This window comes from Peromyscus eremicus, chromosome 9 (genome assembly GCF_949786415.1).
Source record: "Peromyscus eremicus chromosome 9, PerEre_H2_v1, whole genome shotgun sequence".
In the NCBI taxonomy this organism is placed as follows: domain Eukaryota; kingdom Metazoa; phylum Chordata; class Mammalia; order Rodentia; family Cricetidae; genus Peromyscus; species Peromyscus eremicus.
Window position 1 is genome coordinate 42211804 of NC_081425.1, and position 23428 is coordinate 42235231.

The 23428-nt window shown below is 41.8% G+C and overlaps 1 protein-coding gene across 1 annotated transcript; it reads right to left on the reverse strand.

The window, feature by feature from the left end:
* On the reverse strand, positions 1-22189 carry Olfm4 (olfactomedin 4). Its single transcript, XM_059274324.1, is given in 6 exon segments — positions 1-1966; positions 4970-5055; positions 8726-8904; positions 10926-11138; positions 16528-16680; positions 22018-22189. Coding segments are annotated over 6 exon segments (1608 nt in total). The 5' UTR covers positions 22183-22189; the 3' UTR covers positions 1-1154.
* Between the last annotated feature and the right edge of the window lie 1239 nt (positions 22190-23428).

The window sequence follows — 23428 nt, forward strand, 5'->3', positions numbered from 1 at the left end:
TTTAAAAATTAGGATTTGAACATCAGTGGAAAATAGCCAAGACTATATGATGGAGCCGTCTGAAGTAACTGGAACATCTGCACCCACCAGGCTCTCCACCACTACATTGGCTAACCAGATACCTCAAGGAGTTTCTCTATATCATTTTCTAGAAAAAACATTTTACTTTCTTACAAATTCCAGGCTTAAAGATAGAAATTACATAAAACAAGCGGTACCACTGACTCCAAGATCTTCAACGTCTCACCGGAAATGCTACCACTTTGCCACTGTCAACTGACTTCTTTTAGTCATGGAGCTATGGAAACCAAAATTGCATGATAAAATAAAAGTAACTTTTATCTCATATCTGTCCCATGGAAAACTAATTAATTTTTTTCTTAAACATATAAGCAGCAGTAGAGAAAGACAACTGGTCTTTCTCTAAGTCCACTTCTAATATTATGGCTGCCTTGGAAACTGAATTATGAGGTGGACGGTTCTACTGAGTCATGTAAGTGAAGAATGAGAGAAAGAAAAAGCCAAGTATATAATTTGAAAACCCCTCCAGGACTGATTTTCAGTATATAACTTAATGTACAAAAGGTTCGTCTCCAGAAAACTCAAAATGTCTAACAGACATCATTTAAGATGCCAAATTTACCGATCTAGGATGCACAAAGCAGGTTCCAGGAGCTAGTGAGAAAAACAAAGGTAGGCAGTTGGCCTCTCATTCACCTTCTGATGCTAATCTACCTAATTAAGCCCCAGTTTCCTTTCCTCCATGGACAAGTCCATGAGCTACATGGCGAATGGCTGATCACTATGAGAATTTCCTAGAGAAAGAATCCCCAGAGTTCATACTGAGTTCCCCTTAACTTCCTTAATTTCCAGATTTCACCTCACTAGAAACTTCAGTAGACTCATAGTACCCCTAACCTCTGAGAACTTCATCTGGAAGGAACTTATTTCCATTGTTAAATTCATCCAAAGGGGATGATAGTTCCCCAAAGAAATCAAATTGAGAGAAATATACTATGTCTCTATTGTGATAGAACTGTATCTCTACTACACATCACTCCTAAAGAAACACACTCCCGGATTTCCCTGCAGATGTCTAAGTATGTGGAGAAGGCTGTTTTCAATCCACTTTTATTTCTCCTTCACCCTAACACCTAGACAGGATGCCTGGGCTCCTGTAAGAAAACAAGATCATAATTTAGAAGATAACCATCATTGTAGACATAAAGTTTTTGGTCGAAGGGATGATAATTAATGCTCTGAATTCTTTCCTGCATCTTTCTCATTGGGATGGCTAGAGAGCCTTCCCTCCCTGTGTTTGTGTCATAGTAGTAAAATATCTCCTCTGTTCTGGTGTTCAAAGTGCGGGTAGCATAAAGAACTCCACATACCATGAAGGCATTAGAAACAGATGGTTTGTACTGCTTGGTAACCCATGTGCTTAGCACCTCAAGAGAGGTATCGTTGAGTTTACTGATCACTATGTTGCCAGTGCTGTCCTCGGTTGCATAAATCACCCACAGTGCTTGCTCATCCACAGCTAAGTCAATGTCTTGCCAATTCACATTGGCATAAGAGAAGCGGTTATTATAGGCAGCCATAGGGAGAGGCTGATTCACAGTAACTACATTGGAAGTCAGGTTAATTTTGGCAATGTTCCTCCCATTGTACCAATTCACATACAGGTTGTTGTTGTATGCTACTGTACCACTCCCTTGGCCATAGCGAATCCGATACTCTCGAGCGTGCGAATAGATTAACAGGTTATCCAGTGAGTTATAAAGTCTGTAATATTCTAGATACCTCCCATCTGAATTCAGAGGTGCCACCCAGTACAGGGTTCTCTCTGGCTGCTGAGGAGAGTAATCTCGACCCCAGGCACCATATTTAAAACTAAAACCTTGCCAGTTAAGCTGAACCACAGAGGGAGCGCTGATGTTCACCACACCACCATGACTACAGCTTCCTGTAAAAGAAGAGAAAAAGAAGACATTTTTAGAGAAAATGTATGCTTAAACAATTTAATATCCTGAGAACCAAAACCAACCCTCAACATTTTCCCCAGCATAGTTCAATCACAATGGCAGCTCTGGAGAAGAACCGTCCTTTGTTTCTGTCTTAGTGTGAGCCCACTGCCAGATCCAGAGAACTGCCTCATGTTTTCATCAGTAGGTTTTTCAAACTAGAAAATGGATGTAATATAACTACATAAAGTCATATTATAAAATTTGAGACCCCGGAGAGAAAGGGGGAGAGCTGATATTTTATATATCTTCTTCTCCCAGGAAGCATTTTGCAAGTATCTTAATTTTTGTAGCAAAATTGGGGAAACAATACCATTCTAGAAACATGTCCTTTCCTTATAAAGACAAATGTGCTACTCACCAGGGTCAGCCCTAGGAAAAACCGTGATTAATGAAAGATAGACCCTGGGGGAGTGTCCTTGCCTTCTCTGGGACCCCAAGTGTATATCCATAGCAGGTACCAATGTTGCTCTGAGCTAATCTCAGAAAAGAAAGTTATAAATACAGAATTTTATAGACCAAGACAATTAGTCCTTTAATGGTAGGATTCTCAAGCTTCTCAGCCTTGAGGAACTACAAAGTCATTTTGCCATGGACTTGCCTAATCTGTGCCCAGAGCACACCCCTTCACATAAATCACTTGGTGACCATCTTGCCCCAGAGCTTTGAGATGAGTCCTGTTCTTCATAACACATATGCTACTGCACCATAGAATGGTAAGCAAGTATTTTATCCTTCCCATTCTGATATATTCATTGTCAAAATGTGTACAATCAAGTGGGACCAGATGCACTGATCCACTGACTCCTCATTCCATGTAACCCATGGATAAATGACTCAGGCTGGGCAACTGGCCATTTGATTTGTATACCCTCTGAAAGGCCTGCCAACCAAAAGGATTTGTGTATTATAAGGAAAAAGAAATAAAATTCCTCCAGCATTTTTATAACATCTATGCAAAGAACTGAACATATATTCTCTGGTGTTACAACAAATATTCTTCTTTTAAAAAAAATAGTAAGATACTTTATTGGGTAACAAAAATCCAACTTCAAATAAATTTGAGGTTATTTTTCCTTGTTTGCTACTTGGATCATGGAGGGGGAAGGAAGGAAAGGAAGGAGGGAGGGAGGAAGGAAGGGGCAGAACATGAACATTATCTCTGCTCTATGTGCCTGGAAGGAATCAAGGAGCCATGGAGGGCAGAGACGTGAACGGGAGCTGAAAGCAGAGCTCCACTGAACTGCCTGAGATTAGCTCTGGGCAGTAAGGGGAGCCAAGTGACTGCCTGGGTCCCCTCTTTGCTAAACGCTTTGCTCTCTCCCCTCCTTTCTCGGGACTGCTGGGAGGTGAAACCATTACTAGAAATCTTGCTTTTATTTTTCCAATCTGCTGGGACTTTTCATTCCCAGAATTAAATACGTGCTCCTTAAATGCTCTCATAAATCCACAGTTGGTGGGAAAGTCAGCCAACCATACAACAGGTAGAGAAATAAAACCACACTGTACCCAACCTCAAATAATTTTGCATATCATTAAACAGAACACAGTCACAGGTTTATTTTAATAATGCATGCACCGTTTCATAAATAAAAAAGCAACGTGTGTTCAGCCAAGAGACTGCTCTGTGCTAAAGAAATAATAAATAAAATTATAAATTATTATTTCTTCCCCTAAAAGTGATCTCTCAGATGAATGCTTGTTTGCCTTTGTTTATGAAACAATGTATGAATTATTAAAATAAAGTTAGCAATGTGTTCAGTTTAATGATAACAAAAACTGTTCCAGTTTCCATATGCTAAAAGTGGATTTTCTGGTTAAAATACCTAGCAGAGAGCTTATTTATGCAACTACATTTCACTGTGAGGAAATGAAAGTCACTTCTCTTCTTTCAGGTTGGAAGGCTTAAGGGTTGCTTGCTTCATTGAACCTGACTTTCCTGGAAAGAAAATATCCCAAACCAAATAGTAACACAGTGTTTCAGAAAAGTTCATGATGCATGTAACTTATCCTCACATTATCAGGGGGTTAAAGACAGACCGTTCTGTCTCCGAAGTGAACTCTTTAGACACGAAGAAACCAAAATACATGATTGATACTGCTAGCATGGCAGCAATGGTCCCATCATTAAAACAATGATAGTATATCAAATATAGTACTAATAGCATTCCCACTGATAACAATGAAGGTTATCATTTCTTATGTTGACCAGAAATTTAAACTGTGCCTACTATAAGTATTAAAACTGAATGATACTCTAATTTCTTTTCTTATCTCCCAATCCTTTCTAAATAATCTCTTATCCATTTTGTTACTTTCCTTTTTATCTTCTACCACCTTTGGATATTTTTAGTGCTCAGGAGCTGGTCAAAAGGAAGTAGAAATAGGGACCAAAAAAAAAAAAAAAAAAAAACCATTATGGTCAGTCCCGCAGACTGTGGCTACAATATAGTAGTGACAAGTCAGGGAAAGGGCTTCCCCAATGGCTGGAAGCAAACCCCCAACAAAACTACCCAAACCAATAGTCATCTCCACACCCACTGCTCAGCAGAGTGCCCCTCTCCTCCCATCCCTTTTACAGAGATCTTTCACCCATCCATCTTCATTTCACACCCTTCCTAGCCCCTGCCTTCATGTCAAGGTCTTAGATATATTCCATTCCCTTTTTTAAAAAAAAAGATTTATTTATTTATTATGTGTACAGTGTTCTGCCTGCATGTATCCCTGCAGGCTAGATGAGGGCACCAGATTTCATTACAAATGGTTGTGAACCACCATGTGGTTGCTGGGAATTGAACTCAGGACCTCTGGAAGAACAGCCAGTGCTCTTAACACCTAAGCCATCTCTGCAGCCCCTCCATTCCCTTTCTTACCCATTTCCCATCCCAACTTCACCTGGACCCTTTCGCAACAACCAATTGTCCAGCCCACCATCCAAGAACTGCCAAGGGCTAGTGAATCATTTTACATGTGCTGGTGGAAGAGAACAAAGCATCGGATTTTCAGGAACTAGAGTGTCCTTCCAGCAACTCTATAAGCAAGGAAGCAAAAATAACTGAGATCTAATCAGTTGGGTGCTTTGTTGGAACTGTCTTGTCATTCAGGAAATCACAGGAACACCCCCTTTGCTAGAGCAGCTATAGACACACACTAGCCTGGCACAGAGAAAGTGTTCTCAGACAGGCTCCAGTCCGAATCCTGACTCTACTCTTTAGTTATTGTGTATCACAGAGCAAGTTGCTTAACCATATCAGACCCAGTTTCCTTATGTTAAATAATCAATGTCTACCCCCACAGGACTGTTGATTAGAAATAAGGCTTGTAAATACAACTCAATCACTAGTAGCCACCCTCATTATAAACACATCATATAGGTTCTGGTTTACATGGCTGTTTCCTGGATAGTGGCTTCTGGGTATTTCTTCACCTGTTCTGGTAGTCTCTAGCAATCTAGCAAACAGAGGACTGACCACACCAGGGAATAAAGGAATAAAAGACTAAGCAAATCATTAAACCCAACCCTCATTTATGAAATACGAGAAATCCATGCTACACATCTGATTTATTTACTTTACAGAATGTGGAGCAAGGAATTCTCTGTGCAAAGGTACTTTCTTCATCATGCAATCCATCAGCTTATTCCCTGGTATTCTCATAGTCCTTGAAACATGGCTATGTAAACTTTTTAAACTAATAGAGTGGATTTTTAAAGCCAAACACTGCATGCCTACAGAGAATGCTTAATTACGGGTCTGTCAGTGCAGATTCTCACCTGGACAACTAAGCTGTCTATGTACTAAGACTAGAGAAAATATGATTAACTTGTAAGAATTAGGCAATTCAGCCAGGTTGTAGTGGCTCATACTCTTTAGCTCACTACTTGGAAGCCTTAGGATATAGGCTTGGCATGAAAGTCAGACCACCCTGTACTGTGGAGTGAAATCCTGTCTCCAGAAAATACAAAACAACCAAAGAATTAGCAAGTAAAATGGTTGTAATTGTAAGAAAATTGATAATAAGTTGATTCTGAATCATTGGCTGTACTCTCAACACTCTGTGCATCTCTAAGCTTAGGATTGTGGCATGCCTCCCCCCCCACCATGTCTTTTATGTCTCACTCAGTCACCAACCATTTACTTTCTATGTACCTACAGAACCCAACATCCTCAAGCAGAGCAGTGACCCCTGGGAATTCTCATCATGTTTTTTTCCAATATGCTGCTGCCATATAGATTCAGAGAAAAAAATAGACTGAAGTCAGTTTTTTGAGGGAGGGGAATTAATAAACAGAAGATCAATTATTTTAAGTTAGAAAGTTCTGTAAAATAAAGCAGGAAAAGGTTTTTTGCACTGCATATCTGCACACATTTATGCACACACACATATATTATATTGCATTTTATTAAAAACAAAATATACTGGGTCTAAGTTCAAGCTGACCACTAGGTTAGCCAAGTGCAGCTGCAAGGGCGGAGCCCAGAGAGTGCAGAATTATTTTAGAGCTGAGACTCATATATGGTCCTTTTTTGGTTCTGTGCAACTCTGCAGTGAGAAAAGGCAGATAGGCCAGATTTTAGAGTCCCATAATAGTGAGGAACTTTAATTAAAGTCTCCACAGGCTCACAACTTTGTGGTGCCTGGGGATTTTCCAATTCTGCATTATCAACCAATCCAAACATAAAGAGAGCAAGTGAGAGAAATTGATTTAAAAACATGACAAAAATCAGTTTAATATAAACATCATAAATATAATATGAGCAAAGCTGGAGGAGGCCCAAGTGGTTTGGCAGGGACCCAGATGCAGCCAAGGTTGTGAGAAAGTGAGTGGAAGTCTGGGTTCAGTTTGCTTAAGCCACACAGCTGGGCCGAGATAGTTCACAGAAGCCTAAGTGTGAAGGCCTAAGGGAAAGTTTTACAAGTATTTCTAAAGAAAATAACTCAGAAGACTTGCTTGCTTGCTTCCCTAAATACTAAGCAATGGTTTTTCCTCCCCTGCCATCACCCTTAGGTGACTGCTACCTGACACTCAGGTTATTAAGGAGTCCTGAGATCCAGAGATGGCAGACATATTACAACATAAACTCTGTCACTGAGTGCCAGTGTGCCTTCAAGAAAAGCAACGTCCTTCAGACTCGAGCCCATCCACTGAAATATTACAGAACTAAGTTAGCTGGCCCTGAACGTTCCTTTCTGCTTTAAAATGTGCTCAATTTCCAGTTGGTGAATAAAAACCTGTGCCAGGAAAATCTTTTTGCTGGGGGCTGCTTGATCATTCTTGCCATGGTCCTGTAACACTGCTCTGACTCTTGCCTCAAAGAGCTGCCATGGTCCACCAGAACAAGCTCCCACTTTGGCTTGATTATAACACTGACCCAGACCAATTCGGCTTCAGTCTGTCTCTAAAGACAGACCATGATCCTTGCCCTAAACACCCTTTGTAAGTCATATTAAAACAGACCTCTGACTACAACTGGAGAGACGCATCCCCTGAACAAGACCAAGGGGCTTATTATTACAGTCCTAGCCCACTGAAGCCTTAAAGAACGCAGTTACATTAGCAACAACCAGAAATATACAGTCCAAAGAAAAAGACTGGTGAGAACTGGAATTTGTAACAAAAAAAGGAAAAGGAAGGCTTCACAACTTGATGACAAGCAATAGTTCCCATTCAGGCTGAGATGCTCAAGACCACGAGAGAAGTTCCTTTGCTGTAGAATCTCTAAAGGATGGAGCTGAATTCTGTGTCTGAGAGGCCGGAGGGAGGTACTTCAGTGCAGCAGGATTTAGCCCTATCTCTGTTCACAGCCAGGCTTTCACTTCAATTATCATGATTACTAATAATATCCATTGCCGGTGTATGGGTGCTGATTACAGAGCCCTGAGCTTCCCAAGCACTGCCTCATTAATCCCCATAGCAACCCTATAAGGTGAGGCCAATTATTCTCCCATTTTATAAATAAGATGAAGGATCCTTTCTCTGCCGCTACATAGCTGGCAAAGTCAGGGATTCCAAAGCTTTTCTCTCCAAGCCACTACTCCACTGTTTCCATTCACAGATGCGTTCAAGTACCTGCTTCTCCTTCTCCCAACACACACACTCTTCTGTAGTTAACCTGGGGGAGAGTGAGACGCTGTCCTGTCCTGCTGGATGGGTAGCAAGGCAGGTCCATGGCTCATGATGCCACCCATCCCTTTAATTCTCAGTGAGTCCTAGGACTCAGATTGCAGCAAGCACCCAGCATGCCCTTTGGGGAGTAATAAAGGTGAAGTGCAGAGGAGTGTGAAAGAGAGGGCAGAGAAAAAGAATGGCAGAAAAACAGAGGTGTACACCCAGCCTGCAATATAAATGAGCCAATCAGCCCTTTCCATCTACCAGAAGGCAATGCCACATAAAGACCCTATATGCTCTGCCACCCCTGGTCCCATAGCTCTTCTCTCCTCCAGATAGGTTTTTCCAGCTAGGGAAATGCAAAAGGAATGTGTGTAGCTAGTGGATTTTGTTTTAGAAAAATTCACTGTGCTTTTCTTCTGTGAACCCCCAGCATATGATAATAGAACTAGCTGAAGGTGGGAAGATTTAAAATGTGGAAGAATAAACTCAGAACCACACAAATGCCACAATTTCTCCATCACTACAATCTCAGATCTTTTCCCCACCCAACTCAAGGCTCATTATGGGGTCTCACTCAAGTGGTAAAAACATATATAGAGCAGGCTTACCAGGAGCAGGAGGAGGGGGCGTGGCAGGCACAAGCTCGCTTTTAGAGGCTTCACATTCTTTCAGCTTGGTCTTCAGAGCCAAGATTTGCCGGCGAATGCTAAGGACATTGTTTTGGTCTAGCGTCTCTAGCTTCTCTACCAGGAGAGTCATATTCCTTATCTAAGGAAATAAAAAATTCAGAGTGACTTTATATTATTGTGCAATTTCTTTCATAAACATTCTGGGGCTGAATTTGTCATTTAGTGAGACATTGCTGCAGAATACACCAGAGATCCTTCTGAATGGTTTCATTTGGAAGAATACATTTTATGGTTTAGACTGAATGCCTGTCACATTGCAGGCAATGTGTGTGACAAGAAGAAAATGGCAAAGATTTTAACAGCTTTAATAATACAGCACAGGCTCACTCTAGGCATTCACAAATGTCCATTAAAGTTCACTTCTAATAACCTTCCCCTATAAACTCATGTTTACTCATGTTGTATTATAATTAAGTTTCTAATGAATGGTGAGGGCTAGAGAAAATGTAAATTCTAAAATATGTAACTAGAATTCTCAATTATAGCCCATGTCATGACTGTGCGGGTAAATTCTGGGTGATATAAATTACCCAACCATAACATTAATATGGTAATCTTATCCATAGATCTTTAAAGACTTTGCTAAAACATATTTACAAGAAGTCTAATTTTTTTTGCTTAATTCATGCATGTTTTTATTTTTTTCAATTTATTCTTTGAGAATTTTGCACAGTATATTTTTATCATATCCTTTCCTACTCAGATCCTCCCCCTCCCTACTCATTCAACTTCATGCTCTTTCTCTCTCTTTAAAGGACAAAAACAAAAGAAAAAAGCAACTAAAATACATAGAGTCCAATTTGTGTTGGTCATCTACTCCTGGGCATGGGACTGCTCTGGAGTGTGGTTGATGTACCCAGTGTCATTCAATTAAAGAAAACTAATTTCCCCCTCCCAGCAGTTATCATTTACAAACAGCTTCTTGGCTAGAGGTGGGACTTTGTGCCCACTCCCCTCCTTCATGCTCAGATTTTTAAATGGCTTTAGATTGCATAGGCCTTAAGCATCCTGTCAGTCTCTGTGAACTCATATGTGTGTCTGCCCTGTTGTGTCTGGAAAATTCTATTTCCTTACAATCGTCCACCACCTCTGGCTCTTACAATCTTTCCACCTCCTCTTTCTCCATAGATCCCTGAGCATTGGGGGCAGTGGTGTGATGAACACATCCCATTCAGACCTGAACACCCCCAAAATTTTCAGTTTCTCCACATTCTCCAGCTGTCAGTCTCTATGTTAATCCCATCTATTTTGAGAAGAAGCTTCTGCTGAGTGTTGAGTAACTCATTGATTTTGGGGTGTAGCAATATGTTATCAGGAGTTGTTTTATTGCTATGTTGGACATATCACTATCTCAGATTTCAACTGTGCTACAGCCTGTGCTACAGGGCCATAGTAATAAAAAAACAGTATGGCATTGGCATAAAAACAGACATATTGATCAACATAATAGAATTGAAGACCAGCTATAATGCCACACAACTATGGACAAGTGATTTTTGACAAAAAAAAAAAAAAAGGCAGAAAATGCACACTGAACAAAAGACAACATCTTCAACAAATTGTGCTGGTCCAACTGTATAGCTGCATGTGGAAGACTAAAAAATTGATTCATATCTAGCATCTTGCACAAAACAATTCCAAACAGATCCATATGAGGCCTGATACACAAGCAATTTAAGTACATGGAGAATAATTCTAAGAGAAATAAGTGATCATTCACAAAGGGAAGTTATCCACAATCAGGTAAATTATATTTCTAGTCTCATGAGGATAAATCCAAGACAGCAAAGGTACTGATTTAACATGGTCGATTCAGATTTACGTCATCACTTTCTACAGAACAGAAAGGTCATTTAGTTCTGGAGCAGAATTCTTAGTGTCCAACATCTGCTTTTCAGTCAACATGTTCCTAATACATTTAACTTATTATACATGTATAAGCATCCATCCAAAACAGAAACACAGATGTGCCTCATGGTCCTGAGACAGTAGCAGAATTAGGGTTGAGGAAAGAGTATCCCATCCAGGTCATAGTACTTGTTCAGTCAGTCACTGAATGAAATGCATTACTGATATACTAAGAAGTGAATCATTCCTTACCTCCACTTCCAGCTTGTCAATAATTTCTGTGCTTCCAACAAAATTCTCCTTCAGCTGTATGACCAGTTTATGCATCTCCTTCACTTCCAGTTTGATCAGCTCAAAGTCTAGTTCTGTGTAAGAAATACTGTCCTTCTCCATGTCCTCTACTCGGACAGTCAAGTTCAGGAGTTTCTTCTCATACACACTGATTAGCTGGACATACTCCTTCACCTGGAGGAGAAGCAAAAAGCTTATGTCAACTCACAGAGTGATATCAAATAGACTTCCTGCACTACAAAACACTTGAAGATTATTTGATCCTTGTGAATCACTGCAAAGGAGTGATTCAAAATATAGCTACCTTTTTTATCCAAATGCCAACTAAAAATAGCATATTACTGTGGCTTGGGGTCACACTTACCTACACTGAAAATAACCTGTATGTAGTATATAATAATGTCCATCTTAAAGTCTGAGGATGCTAGCTCACTGGACTCAACCGCTTGAGATCATTTCTCTTCTCAGATCGTTTGCTCTAAATCAGAGTTTCTCAGCCTCAGTACTATTGACATTTCAAGCAAGTCTCCTTCTTGTGTGGGAGGTATACAGTGAATTGTAGGATATTCAGTTGCTCCCAGTTATGACAACCAAAAATGTCTCAAGACATTATGAAATGTTCTCTGGGGACAAATCGCTGTCTCCACCATCCTTTTGTTTAGAGCCATCGCTCTCTCAAAGTCTCAGTATTTTCTAGAAGACGAGAAATGCTGAGCATTCTGAGCCCCTCTGCCTTTTACAAAGAAGCATAAGGACCCCACTTCCTATACAATACGTGAGTGCAGGCACAACTGTAAAGTGCACATTTCATTAAGTGAGCTCACATTTATTCCAAGAACTGATTATTGCAATCAGACCTTTAAATTACACATTTGTTGCATATATTTGAATGTCTGATCATTAAGTTAAAATACTTCCAAAAATTCCCTTGGTGGTTGAGTGTATAATTGGAATCTCCGAAAGAATATTTCAATAAACAGTCGGTGACACGTTTTTGTATCTGATCTCTAAAAGAAATGTCATGGCTTTTTCAAAGACCTGCTCATTAAAAAGTTGCTGCTTTCAGTTTCTTTCTTAAATGTGAGCATAAGTAATGCTTCTCCCCAAACTGCACTAACGTCAAGTTCCTGGATGAATTCAGACAGATGTTGACCTGTGGTCTCTCTAATGACAAAGGCTGTCCTAACTCCTGTCACTTAGCCCTTCCACTTAACCCCACCATGCAAATTAGAATAGACTCATGGGCCACAGACCTTCAGAACTAGGGCTTCAGGAGAAGAGGATTCTAATGAACATTGGAACTGCATACCTTGGCTCCATTACTGTATCTCCTCAGGCAAGTGATGTTCATTGCCATCAGATGCCCCACCGCTTTGAGGCTGGTAGGGATCATGATATTTTGGTGGATACAGATAAAAAAAAAAGAGTGTGGGAGGTGCATATAACAAGCCCTCACCCCTCAAAAAATGAACAGAGACATAAGGTGTTCAGGTTCCAACTTCTTTTTAAAAATTGGCCATAAAGCCTTGCCTGTGGTGAAAACATAGTAATAATGCACCAATCCATTGCAGAAATAGAAGTTTGGAGGAATGAGTATGCTTGTTGGCATTTGGCCTTGCCAGCTCTTGGAACAAATGAAACACCCTCAGCTTTCCTGGAACCCATTGGTGGCACATTATAGCTACCATTCTGTGCTAATGAGTGATGCAACTGTCATCTCTGCTGAATAAAATGAGGTTCCCCCACGCCAATTCTCACAGAAAACCAAGGCATGGCCTAGAGTTTGTGACCTGTGAGAATTTGTGCTGGGTCTGCCCCAAGTTCAGTTACAAAACAATAGGTCTCTCTACATCTGGCACGGAATTTTGAAGGGTGATCCTTTCTGCTGACATTTAGAGGAAGTCTAGGTGGTATTCACAAAAAAAAAAAAAAAAACTGAAATTGTCCATGGTTACAGTGTGCAGGAGAAAACTTGAAAATGGGCCAGAAAGGCTTTACATGTGAAGTTTACAGTTGCAGAGATTTTGTGCACAGAGATAGCACAGACAGCCCTGAGATCCTCAGGGCTTGTCCTCTGTAGTTTCAGCTCAGTGATGGCAGAGTCGCATACCCAGAGATGAGTCCAGGCCCACACCACTGGCATTTAGTACCTTTAGCACATTTTCCCTCCTGGATTTAGAATGCTTGTTCTAAACAGAGGGAAAAGGCCCAAGCAAGGAGCTTGTCTCCAGGGGATACTAGTAATGTCTAGAGACATTTTGGTTGCCGCAACTGAGGACTGAGTATGTGCCACTGGCATTTAGAGGCCAGGGATGCTGTAAAAACATGCTAGCAAGAAGATGGGTCTAAGACGGCGAGGCCACGCAGCTGAAACAACATCTTTGCCCCAATTTCATCACTACAGCAAGTGTGAGTCTAAAAACACTCACAATGCTTGCCTTCAAATCACCAGGCTGGCATTTACAGCTCCCACTTCATTTTATCTGGTATGCACTTAACCATGTCATAGATTTAAAAACAAAATCAAAGTTTGTTTGGAATTTGGTTTTGGGTGGCTGCTGTTGTTTCTTACAATAAAAGTGGTCTTGTCATAAATAGGGAGGTAGTGTGTCTGGCTATTCAGCTAAATAATTAGTCTGTTCATAGTTCTATCAGCTCCTCAAAACCCAAGATCATAACTACAGCCAGATTACTTGAAATAAGTAAATGGACTTTGAAACATACTGTTATTTTCAATATACCCTTAAAAGCTAATGTAATTAGGTTAATTGACCCTGAAAATATCATCAAAACATGCAGTGTTTGATACAAGAACTGCCTGAGATCAAATGTAACTTCAGTACCCAGTGGGCAAATCCCTTAATTTCTCTAAGCTTTATTATACTTACCAAACAACGGGTAAAGACACCAAGCTTACACGATTATTACAGAGACTAGAGATGATGCACATTAAGGGCCTCGCTAATGGATGCTCTATGAGTTCTAGATATTAATAGAGAAATGGTTATTTCAGTGTTTTTCAATCTGACCTTTCAATTTGCTTTTATTCCACTGCACAAAGCATTGCCCAATCAATGTTGTTTGTTTATGGGTTGTTCAAATATCTCCCAGGATGCCTCAACCTTCTCATGCATGAGCATCTATTAGCAAATGTGTCATATTAAATAACTTGTCCCAAAGACCAGGAACCTCGAGAGAAAGAAAAGCAAAAACAAAAAACAAACAAACAAACAAAAACCCTGAGGTGCCATTTGGGGCATTATGGCATCTTCTTTCTAAGTATGATCACAAAGGATGTGTCATAAGCAACAGAAAAGTCTAAAAGGCTTTCAGCATTTTCTGCAGAGGCAGCTTCTTGACTTCCCTGTGTACTGACAGATGATGAATTAATGGAAGGCAGTCTCAAGCCTTTCACCTGCTCAGAATGGGCGTCCCCCTAGGTCCCTAGATAAATGGTGATTTCTAAGACAGCCTGGGGACAGCTATAATAATTCACCCAGAAATCCAGAAGCCTTCTGCTAAAGAGATAACTTGGGATTTGAAGGCATACCTGACCTGCTCCATATCTTGAGTCTTCTCAGATCTGGACAGCAGAAACAGATCTGGCTTGATTCTGAAGACTCAAATCCCTGACCTTACCATAGCATCCGAGAGAAGACTGACCTCAGGAAAGTCCCTTTAACTGTGTGAACCTTGAGTTTTCTAGCATTAAAGTGGAAGTGAGGAGATGTAGCCTACCTCCTTTAAATGCAGGCTTGAAAGAACAGGAAGCATTTGGACAGATACAAACAAAGGCTGCTACTGTTACCACTGGTGTCATCTACCACAACAAATCAGCCATTCGAACCTCAGCTGATGGTAAACCCCTTTGTTAGGCCTCCACTTTTGTGTTTTGTTTCTGGTGGGGGGACAAACTACTGTCACCTTTAGAACTGAAAGTTTTCCTGCCTATTCTGCCCTCTCTCTACCAATTATTAGCAATCTGATGTCTCCTGCCCCACCTCCGCTTGGAGCATTGGAATGAAATGCCCCACACTCACAAACATGGCTAGCCACTTACTCTCTCTGGGACAGTTTGAGGTTTCAAACTGCCCTTCATACGCCTGCCAGCAAAGATGACATGCATATCAGTGGCCTCCACTGTCTCAAAGCAAATGGCTCCAACTGAAAAAGACCTCTACCTAGGATTTTCCTCTGCTTGTCATGTTTTTATGCATAACTTCTTATCTCTACTTGATTATGCTGGAATAAGGCTATGAATATTAATGGTTGGAATTTATAATTTAGTGCTATGCCTTTTCTGCTGATTAATTCAAGGACATTTTATTTCTTAAGAAGCTAGGTTCCTGGAGTAGTCAAACCCATTTTTCCTGGACACTCATTTTAACTTAGGATATTTATCTACCAATTCAGGTTGAAAGCAGGGTCTCAGGCTCACCGTAATTTTTTGTCTTAAAGGATAATGATATTGGATGTTGAGGGGGCTGCACTTAAACTGCTCAGGAAAACTTCTTTGGAAGGCTGCAGTAAAGCCAGAACTCCTTGTAAATTAATGGGGTTGTATTAAATAATGCATAATGTGATTATATTCTAGCCTGGACTTCACCTGGGCATAAAACGGGAGCCTTTCTAATTGATTTGTAGCTTGGCTAAAAAGCTGGAAGGGGTTGAAATTGGAATGGCAAGTCACAAGGCTCCAGCACGCTCAGAGAAAGACAACTCCTTTAGAATGAATTCTTCCGGCTACACAGAGCAGAGCCCAGAAGGTTCTAGCTGGGATTTTCCCCAAGCCTGAGAGACCCATCACTCTCCACTCAAATTCCCAAAGAAGCCTTCAACTTTGGTCTCATGGGAAACACATGGAATAAAATGTTCCTCTTCTAGCAATCAAAAATAATTACCAAGGGGGAGGGGAGAATAGAGAAAAGGAGGGATTTATACAGATTTAAATACAGGGAAGAAAAGCAGGAAGGAAAAATGGAGAATAGGAAAGGGAAGATTTGAAGGAGAAAAGAAAGGAGGAGGAGGAAGAGGAGGAAAGAACCATTTAAAGGTGACCGGATACCAACAAGAGTACAGCAATAAAAAGAATCAGAAAGGCGTGGCTGATATGTTAAATTAAATTAATTATAAAATAATTTTTTTTAAAAAAAAGAAAAAAAAAGAATCAGAAAGGAAGAGCAAGAAAGATTGGGAAGGATGAACCAGAGAAGGACTAAGGCAAAGTGAATAGGAAACCAGTGGAAACAAGAATGAGTAAGAATTGAAGAAAAGGTGACAGAGAAAGAAGATAAACCAGAACTGAAGAGGGTGAAGAAGAGGGGAAAGATAACAGATCAAAGCTGGAAAGTTAAAGAAAGAAAGCCAAAGAGAAGAAGAAACCACAGAGCAATCAAAGTTGCGGGGCCACTTCACCACTGTGTAAGGAACAGAGTCCTGCTGTGATTTTGTCCACGGTGTGCTAAGCCTCGATCCCACTCTCTTACTGAGTTTTCCTTCTCTGCTAAGAGGAGCTAGGAGATTTACTATGAGTCAAGACCATGTTTGAAAAGAAAACACTTACCTTAGAAAACTCTTTCTCGAACTTCTGAGAAAGGATGTGAGCTGTGAACTCCAAACGCTCCACCCTGTCAGCGGGGAAGGCCGTGTCTGGCAGGGAAACGGAGCACTGGCAGGTCCCATGACTGTCCACAGAGCCGGTGAAATTGGAAAATGACTGTAATAATAAAAGGCGAGTGTCAGCAATAAGCTGGAAAATGAACCTCTCGGGCAACAGGAATGACAGAGATTGGGTTGGCAGAACGTGATGGAGGCAAACAAGTGTAGGCCAATACATGACCGAACAGTGTCATAGAGACAAGCCAACCCCGTCTCCACCTGTTGGCTAAGCCTCTGTCAGCAGCTTGTATCAAAAGGAAGATTCTCCATGCTTGAGGAGTCCTAAAGAAATCATTCTATCTCTCTGCAAAGAAAAGAAAATGAAGAGAGGCCAAGAGGACTAAGTTTGAACATCTGTTCTTCCATTTGCTGCATGTAACACCTCCTTAAGTCTATTTCCTCCTCTGTGAAGTTCAGATACCCTGGTTGAAGTAAGCAAGTGATGCTCACTGAGTCCCTGGCACGTGACAGGTGATCGGGTGCTGTCACTTTCTCTTTCCTCCTACTAGCACAGGCACAGGCACACGTGCATGCACACACACACACACACACACACACACACACACACACACACACTTTTACTCCAATCCCAGCCCAGTTTCTCCCAATTAGAATAAAGAAACCTTGAAGGTTTGTGGGCCGTGGCAAAGATCTCCAGTGAGAATTCAAATCCTCTCTTCAGCTGGGAAATTATAAAATTCACATTTTTCCAAATGGAAACAAGCCATCTACTCGCTCAAAAATTGAGAAGTGTATGAGTTTAGAGGTTCCTTGCAAATTTCTCAAATGGAAGTTCTCTAGCTTACACTTGCAAGAAAAAAAAAGTCATTTTAAAATATTTGAAGTTTCTTTAAGATATTCAGGCTCACGCTTCGATGCCACTGCATATTTTAAAATGACAGGTTTGAAAGATTCTGTTTTTCTTTTGTCCCCTTTGAACTACCCCAAGGGGATCCTGGCACAATTAACATTTTTCATTACTACTATTACCTTGCAGAGTGAGTCTTGTCAGCCAACTGGCTGTGCCTTTTAATGACCTCATCTGAAGGCCAGCCCAAAGCTCACCTATGGAGTGTCAGCCTGAAGGGACTCTTTGTGAAGCAAAGGAGGAAAGAGCAGTTTTCAGAGTCTGGAGAGACTCTAGCCATGCTTCAAAGTTCACATAAGCTGGCTGTGGCTGAGTGTATCTGCTCTACACACAAGCCACCTCTACCGATCTCCATGACCCCTGAACAAACCTGGCCTAGATGCTCCTGTAATTGAGATTTAGCCCAGCAGTGACCTCCGGGACAATTAAGGCTCTTGTAAACAGTGGTGACTGTGGTGGTTTTTAAATGAACCTAATCTTCTCTAAGATGGTAAGAATGAAGTGTGTGTGTGTGTGTGTGTGTGTGTGTGTGTGTGTGCATGCTCACACACACACACACTAAACACACATGTCAACAATGTGGAAGCCAGAGGACAATACCGAGTGTCATTCCTTGGTCAACCAACATTTGCCCTTTTTTCTTGAGACAGTCTCTCACTGACCTGAGACTCACCAGGTAGGCTAGGGTGCTGGCCAGTCAGCCTCAGAGATCCTTCTCATCTCATCTTCCCAGCACTGGGACAATAACCCCACACCACCACACTTGGCTTTTAAACTAAGGGTTCTGGGGACTAAACTCAAGACCTTGTGTTTGCAAGTACTTTCATCCGCTGTGCTATTTTCCCAGCCCTCCATGCCAGGAAACGTCTTGACACTGTTCTTTCTTGTCTAATCGGATCTCTCCATCTTTAAGGATCAGGGAGTAAGGGGTAGGAGCAAGCGGGTTTATGTTGCACGTGGTAGCAAGGGTTTAGAATGGGGGTGGGAAGGGCCTTTGCGAAGAATGAATAAGGACTGGACAATATACACTGGGAACCTGTTGAAGAGGTTTCGAACTGCACAATATACACCTGTTGGAGAGGTTTCAGACTACACAATATACACCAGGGACCTGTCAGAGAGGTTGGATTCTACTGGACTCAGACCTATTACTCCATCTAAGATAGAAAGACTATAGCACAGGTATGCCAAGTTTTTTACAGGCTTTTGAAGAAACACCTTGTCGTAATAAGCATCCAGCAAAGAAAAAAAAACAACTTGTATTGCATTGACAAGGGGAAGTTAATTAGCTTCACAAGACAGGGGGGACCATTCCTGGAGTTCTCCAAGAAGCTCTGTCAATTCTGGAAACAGCAGGTATCATCAAGAAGTCTCTAGACAATCAACTAGAAACCACTAGCTAACAACTTTTAGTCCTGAAGTTCACCTGAAAGACAAGCAAATAATTATGAGCCCTGCTGACAGCCATTCCATTGGCTTCTATTGAACATCTCTGTCCCAGTGCTGGGGACTCCATCCTGCTTATCATCAGCCCAGCGTGCTCAGCTGACATCAAAACGGTCCATAAGTTTGATCAGTGTCTCCCATTAGAGATATTTCTGCTCCTGGAATTCAAAGACAATGAAGCTAATGGTGATGAGTCTCTCTGCAGTGAATGCTCAAACTACGTGAATGAAATGTGGGGAATGAGACACAAAGACAAGTGCTTGTCCCCTTGGCCTTTGGAAGGATGTGTAGTCCCCTTGTGGAGGGCAAGTAGGACCCTGTGTGCCCCACAAAAGTGGCTACACTGCCAGGTTCTCACTTGGTATACGTTCAATTAACATATACGAAGGTCTACAATACCCCAGGCTCGGGAATTAGAAGCTGATTAAAACCAATTGTGGCCCAATCAGGCTCATTTTCCTTCTGAATGCCCTAGGGGCTTTTCCAACAGCCTCAGATCCCGATGACAGAAGCTCACTGTCATCCACTGTGGTTCTAACTCTGTCAGTGAGCGTGAGGAGCCTTCCCTAGAACTATGAAAGGCAGTGGCCAATTCTTTGGAGGCGTGAACAGTGTTCTGAGCCCGCCAGCAGAAGGTGCGACTCACATTTGTGATTTAAAGTCGCAATCGGCTCTAATTAGCAGCCGAGTCTAAGTGCCCACAAAGATTCACGACATAAAATAACGGTACTCAGCGGTTCGAAAGTACAGAAAATGATACGTTTGGAACTTGCTCAATGACAGTTATAAAAGGGTGTTCCACTACTTCCCAACAAGCTCATCAAGCTGGCAGCCAGCCCTAGAAAATTAGGTTTATAGTGGAATTGATACCTGGTCCACTATAAAAAGGGGGTTGGAGTGTGATACTGACTCTTTCACCACAGGCAGATAAGCAAATGATGAAAGAAATTGAATCCTCTAAGTATAACTTAACTACTAGTTCTTAAATATTTGTCTTCTTACCAGACAGTGGTCACTTTCCTCTGTTCCTTCACTGGTATTTTATTTTCTATGACTTCAGCTGAAGATGTTACATCCAAATGCTGGCTTTTGATTGGTAGTGAAGCTTTATAATAAATTATTATTGTTAACCTCACTTCACCAAAAAAAAAGGTAACCCCTTCTAATTGTCCCCAGAAACTGTTTAGAACCCCCTAGATAAGAGTAAATATGGGATTTCTGACTACTGTGGAGCTGGTGTATGATTGTGGTTCTCTGAAATTTCTTCATTTAAAGCAATTTTCATCTGTACCCTGGAAATAGAGAAAGCTGCATACGAAGAGACGGTTTTCACAACAGACTCCTTTGAAGAGTTGAAACTTGAATGAAACAACTGAATGAGCACGAGGGAGGTGTAGTGACTTTAAGTGACTTTCACTCACTTTAGTGACTTTAAGCCAACGACTTCACCATAGCAAGCCTCAGATTTAACATCTCTAAAATGGGACCATGACTTTTACCTAACTCTTGGGGGTTAAATAAGCTGTATGTATATTAACCTAGTCTTGGCATTCATTAGGCATGCACTGGATATCGTTGATGTCATTGCCCTCTAGGCCCCATCCAAATCACTTGTTGATCACATTTTCACAGTCTACACATTTTAAAGATGCTAACGCAAACACTCAGACAAAAGCCTCCCCCTCCCCTTTTCCTGTTTATCCTTCCATTCAGATAAGTTCATGAACGTGGCTAGCTCGATGAAATGCCTAACAGACGGAGGCACTTTGATGGAGTTAGAAACCCTCCAGCACAAGTCCCACTGCAGTAAGGCTAGCCTGAAAGGCTTTGCAGAGTAACAGTTCTGCAGAAAGGCCCAGAGGTAAAATGGGCAACTGTTTCCTGTCCTGCATCCTGCAGCTTCTCCGTGCCTCTTTTTTTTTTTTTTTTTTTTTTAAAGGAAAGCCAAAGAGTTCTCATCCCCCAAAGAATCAGGCAGCCTGTGCATTCTACACAGGGCGCCTCTCCAGACCCATCCCTGTAGTACACGGTGCCTTTGATGGTTCATTTCACTGCTGCAGTTGTTTGGCACTGGAAATAGCCCCAGCAATTCCTTATTTGAAAAAAAGATTGAAAGGAGTTAGCATTCCCTTGGAAATTTCCACATGTAATGGCATTTTCCTAAGACTGATAATTCCTCTTCTTATAACCCATGTTCTCTCTGTGTGTACATGTATATGTGCTTGTGTGAGTGTGTGCCTGTGCATATGTATGGGGAGGTAGTAGATGTCTTTCTCTACTACTTGCCACCTTATTTTTCTTGAGCTAAGATCTGTTGCTGAACCTGGAGCTCACCAATTAGCTAGAATGGTTGGCAAGTAAGCCGAGGGACCTTCCTGTCCCTGCCTCCTCTAACCAGTGATGGGGCTGCAGATGTGTGCTGCCTTGCCTGGCTTCTTACATGGGTGGTGGAGATACAGACACAGGTTCTCATGCTAGTGCAGAAAACGTTTTACTGAGCTTACCATGTCCTTAGACCCATTACCCATCTTCCTTATAAGCTAGGTACAGAGGAACTGGCAGGGTTCCAGACGTTGCATGGAGACTCTCACTCCCTCAGAGTATACTGCTTACCCTCAGAAGGCTCCCGCCCTGGGCAGCAAATCAGGTGAAAAAACTTTGATGGAGTGACTTCTCGTGTGATCTCTTTCCTAAAAGCTCCTATCCCAGACTACATATTAGAATCAATTGGACTTCCTAAATGCCTGAGTTGTAAACACCTGTGCAGGCTAGAACCAAGGCATCTGGATTTTTAGGATTCTCACCACTGATCCTACTGGTCAGCCTGGGTTGAGAACCTCTTTAGAACATGCCTTTCCCCAAATGCATTAGCTAGAAAACTGAGATGTTGTCTATCCTGCTAACAGTTTAATTACTTCACCCAGGTTTTAATTCATTTTCAAGGCATCTACAGTGAACAGAAAGAGTCATAAATCCTTTCAAGTGCTCAGGTCTAGTCATCCATGAAATTGTATTCAGGTCCCCAAAAAGCAAGAGGAAGGGAATTGAACATAGCTCACCCAGACTCAGCAACTCCCTTACCTGTGACACAGTACCACCTTCTGCCCAAGATGTGGCTTCTGGGGTTGTAACGTAGGGTGTTATTGCCAACTCTGGGGAAGAAGTGGAATTCATAGTCTCTGAACTCCTGGAGGCAGAGCCAAGGCAAAGCAAAAGGGCCAGCAGAAAGGCCAGGCTGTAACTCATCTTGCCTTCTTGCCTAAGACTCTGGCTTCTTCCCACAGCCCAGGGCTTCTTATAGCACCCAGCAGGGATTTCCCCATGGCCAGTGTGTGAAGAAAGAGGAAGCAATGAGGGAACATGTGACTTACCCTAGGAGGGTCAGGACATCTGCAACCTGAGTCCTGTCCACACCTTGCCACTGAGCCTGTGACATGCCCTTAGATACAGATCCCCACCCTCCACCCCACTTCCGACAAATATTAACTCACACAAGTTTCCTCAAGCCAACATCTGGTTTGAAGTTGATACTTCCTTGAAGGAGATGGAATCAAAGTCGCCTTTGTTGATGAAACAGTTTGGAGGCTCCAAGAAAAAAAAGCAACACTTGACCTTCTGCCTAGAAATGACTTCTGGGTATTCCCTCCCATTTTGCTGAATTCTGCCTTCCAGAGAGAGAGTGTGTAGCTTTGGCTCACTTTAGAGACTGTGACTCTCCTCTAAGATGTCTGAAGCCTTCCTCTTCAGAACCTGCTGCCCAGGTTGGCTCTGGCCTGGTCCTTGCCTTGTCTGTTCTTATACCAAGTTCTTTCAACAACACCAAGAATTTGTTCTCCAGAAGTCCACACAGGACTCTGCACTCTGTGCTTCTAAAGGAAAAGAAAGAACCCAACCAAACAAGGGACCCAGATGGCCCACTGAATATTCCTCTAGATCAGGGTATTGCTCCCAACCCAACCAAAGAATCCCAATGGAAGCCTTTCTCTGACTTCCTTTGTCCCCTACTCTGTGTGGGCTAGCCGGGTATTCAGGACTCACAAGTCACTCCTCACGCTAGTGAAAACTGCTAGGATGCCTTCTCTGTCAGCCAGCTGACCTGGCCCTGGGCTTCCACCTCTCTTTGCATCTCTCCAACATTGCACACACCCTTGTGACCTCAGCTTTCCTCCCTGTAGAAGGAAAAATGTATTGGCCTTTGTATTAAAACCTAGTTCTGTCGCTCAAGAGCTGGTGGCCTTGGGCATGTCATTCAGCCTCTCTGTAGTTATAACAATCCCTAAATTATTAGAACTCAATGGAATGGCATTTTGGAAGTTGCATATACATTTTAAAGTGCTATATAAATGTCAAGGTTCTTCTGGTTTCGTGTTTAATTCCCCAAAGCCTGGATCATTATGTAAGGTTATTGAGTTTACAACAAGAAAAGCAAGCAGAGTCTATACTCTGCCTTAGCCCATCCCAGGAGCATTTGGTAGACCTGGTTTGCAGGGTT